This window comes from Bombina bombina, chromosome 2, assembly GCF_027579735.1.
Source record: "Bombina bombina isolate aBomBom1 chromosome 2, aBomBom1.pri, whole genome shotgun sequence".
NCBI classification, from domain to species: domain Eukaryota; kingdom Metazoa; phylum Chordata; class Amphibia; order Anura; family Bombinatoridae; genus Bombina; species Bombina bombina.
The window spans coordinates 1,009,828,235-1,009,831,372 of record NC_069500.1 but is presented as its reverse complement, the minus strand read 5'-3'; the positions used below and the strand labels follow the sequence as shown (position 1 = coordinate 1,009,831,372).

The window sequence follows — 3,138 nt, the reverse complement described above, 5'->3', positions numbered from 1 at the left end:
TTAATGTTTAACTATATGTAATCAAATGTAATTAGTATATATTTTTAAGATGCTACTAATACTGATGAATTAACCAAAGACACTCATGAGGGTGGAACTGCAGAAGCAACAAACTCAGGATGTGTTGAAGAGCCATCATGCAGCACATTGAGGACACAAAAAGATAACATAGGTAAGGATATTACATTTTTTTATCTGGGCAATGATAGTATTGTCTCTTAAGTAGCTAAATGTATTTTTTTAAACATATGATTACCCCTCATTGTCTTTGATATTCTTTAAAAGTGATATATATAACTCTTAATTACATTCTTCTGGTTTTAGATGTCTGTGCTTTGTTGTCAAGTATGCATGAAACATCGCTACCATTGTTTGAAGGTAATTTCCATGTAATATAAATTTATGATTAATCGAATATTGAATTATTAATTGGTTGGTAATAATCTCTTTAATGTAACTTAAAGCAATTTGGATTGTTATTATGTATTCACATTTAATTTTTATTTATTCAATTTTGTTGCTTACAGATAATCCAGAAGAGAATAGTGAGATTCATCTGGAAACACTGGTTGAAAACACAATTAGAGAGGAAGATATTGTCGATGATGATGAAACCCAAACAGGGACACCTATTTCTGAACCCCCAGCAACAGACGACATGGGCAGGGAACATGTATTACAAACAAATGCTAATCACATTGGCAGAAGACCAGAGCTAGAATCTATTAATGAAATGGCTTCAACTTACAGACTAGAACAAAAAGAATATTATGACCGAAAATTGGTAATCGAAGGTGAAAGAAACACTCTCTTGAGGGGAATACAAGATCTATTAAGGGACAAAAATGATGTATTGAGGGGCCAAAATTATCTATTGCGTGACCAAACTGATGTATTGAGGGACAGAAATGAGCTCTTGATCAAAAACAATGAATTATTGTGTCACATTGTAAAGAGAATGGAAACACTAACATATACTAAGAAGTGCGATAAGTCTAATACTGCTGTATAAAAAAAATAAAAATATTCTGTTTGATTATTAAAATGAATGAACAATTTTTTTATTGTTTCTAACAAATAACATATTAATTGCATTTGCTGTTGCAATTGTATTGTACTGAGAGTGCATGTTCATCAAAAATTACGGAACTGGAATGATAGGTCTGCTTATTCTCTTTCATTTTATTTTTATTGGTAATTGATGTTTATAAATATTACTCAATATTATCTCAAACATGAATAACATTATAGCAATATGAACAAGATAAAATACCTGTAGTCACACAAACACACATCTAAATATATTTCTTCAATAATTAACACAAACCAAAGAAATGTTTAATGAATAATTCAAAAATTTTATTTCAGAGATTTACAAGTAACAAATTTTGTTAATACTTATGACTCTTTGTTCATTGAGAAGGTGTCGGGTTTCCTGTTGAGTAAAAAGACCAAAATGTTAGTATGATTTTTAAAAAAAGAATGAAATCCAAAATTTGGAATGTAAATATGATTAAAAACAAAGACAGCTATATTACATTGGATGGATGAATGCTTTTTAATAATGAACTCTGCATAGCTTATTAATCATACTGCTATGTTATTTTGAAATAAAAAGTTAGAAACCAAAATACTTACAAGTGAAGTATCTCTCTATTAGCTCTGTCCTGTTTGAAACTCCAGTTTGTGTTGAATTTTGACTTATTAATTCTGGTGGTGAATAAACATCATGTGTAACATCCATAATTTCAAAGTTATCGACATCCCCACACCGGACTGTCATGTTGTGAAGCATACAGCATACAAGTATTATGTCATTGACTTTTTCAGGCGAATACATTAAAACACCCCTTGTGCGGTCCAATGCACGAAAACACATTTTCAAAACTCCAAATGTCCTCTCAACTGCACTCCTTGCTCCTTGTACTTCGATGTGCTTCGTTAAAATGAATTTCAGAATCACAGTTAGGATTTGGCACTGGTGTTAAAAGCCATTGTAAACAAGGATAGCCACTATCAGCTATTAACAAAAAAAGAACAAAAGAATTAATATTGAATAGAAATACATTTTTCAATAAATACATAGACATCTATTGCGTACAACTTCTAATATTACCTATATATCTAGAAATATCGTTTTGGGAAATTATAATATGAATATACACACGTATATTGAGATATATCGCACTTACCTAATAGCCATCCATGTGGCATTTCACCACGTTCAAAAGATGTATATAATTGTGATTGCTTTAGTATGTGGTAGTAATGGCATGAACCAGGAAACCCAGACCTCACTTCCCAAATCTGAAGCTTCGCATCACACACTGCTTGGACATTGAAGGAGTAAAAACTTTTACTTTTTCGGTACTGTTCCTCAACTGATGAAGGTGGTACCAATGCAATGTGAGTGCAGTCTATATCACTTAGCACATTGGGAATCCCTGCAACATTATAAAATACAATTTTTATCCTGTACCACTGTTCTGAATTCTTTGGAACACATATATATTTGTTTAGATGTTTTAAAATTGCCTTTAACATAACACCCATATGCCTTGAAAATGATGGCTGAATCATTCCTACAATTGGACTGGACACCGATTGAAAAGATCCAGTAGCCAAGAAATGTAGCACAGCCAAACATTTCACTATTCCTGGGATTGATCTTGTCCTTCTTGTGCTCGGTTCTAGTTCATGTCGTATTAGTCCATATAAATCTAAAATAGTTGATCTGTTGAGCCTGAACCTTTTTTTAATTTCAGAATCAGTTAGAGCATGAAGACCACAACGGGGCAATAAAACTCTCGGCACCCGTGTGCGCCTTTGTAAGCGCATATTTGTGTCAGAATCAGTCTCCTCCATGCGCCGAGCAGCGGACAAATATGCTAACATCACAAAGTAATCCATCTGCAGATGTGTAAAAATTTCAGACCTACTAAGATTCGCCTATGTATATATGGCAAAATTGTGAAGATGTAATTGTAGGTGAAACTACATCTCTCTATTGGCAAAAACTAATGATGAATACCAAACAAGTTGTATTTCTATGTCTGCATCTAAAATTACGTCTGTATCCAATGTGTATTAGCGATGTCGGTAGCGTACCCGTGTGCCTAGGCGAACTTAAGCGAAGTG

General features: G+C 33.0%; 1 protein-coding gene across 1 annotated transcript; it reads right to left on the bottom strand.

The window, feature by feature from the left end:
• Nucleotides 1–1,901: 1,901 nt before the first annotated feature.
• Nucleotides 1,902–2,865, bottom strand: LOC128647404 (putative nuclease HARBI1). The gene is made up of 2 exons (XM_053700192.1): nucleotides 2,193–2,865; nucleotides 1,902–2,020 (listed from the first exon to the last, which is right to left on the bottom strand). Exons 1-2 carry the CDS (start codon nucleotides 2,863–2,865, stop codon nucleotides 1,902–1,904), a joined length of 792 nt encoding a protein of 263 aa, XP_053556167.1.
• Between the last annotated feature and the right edge of the window lie 273 nt (nucleotides 2,866–3,138).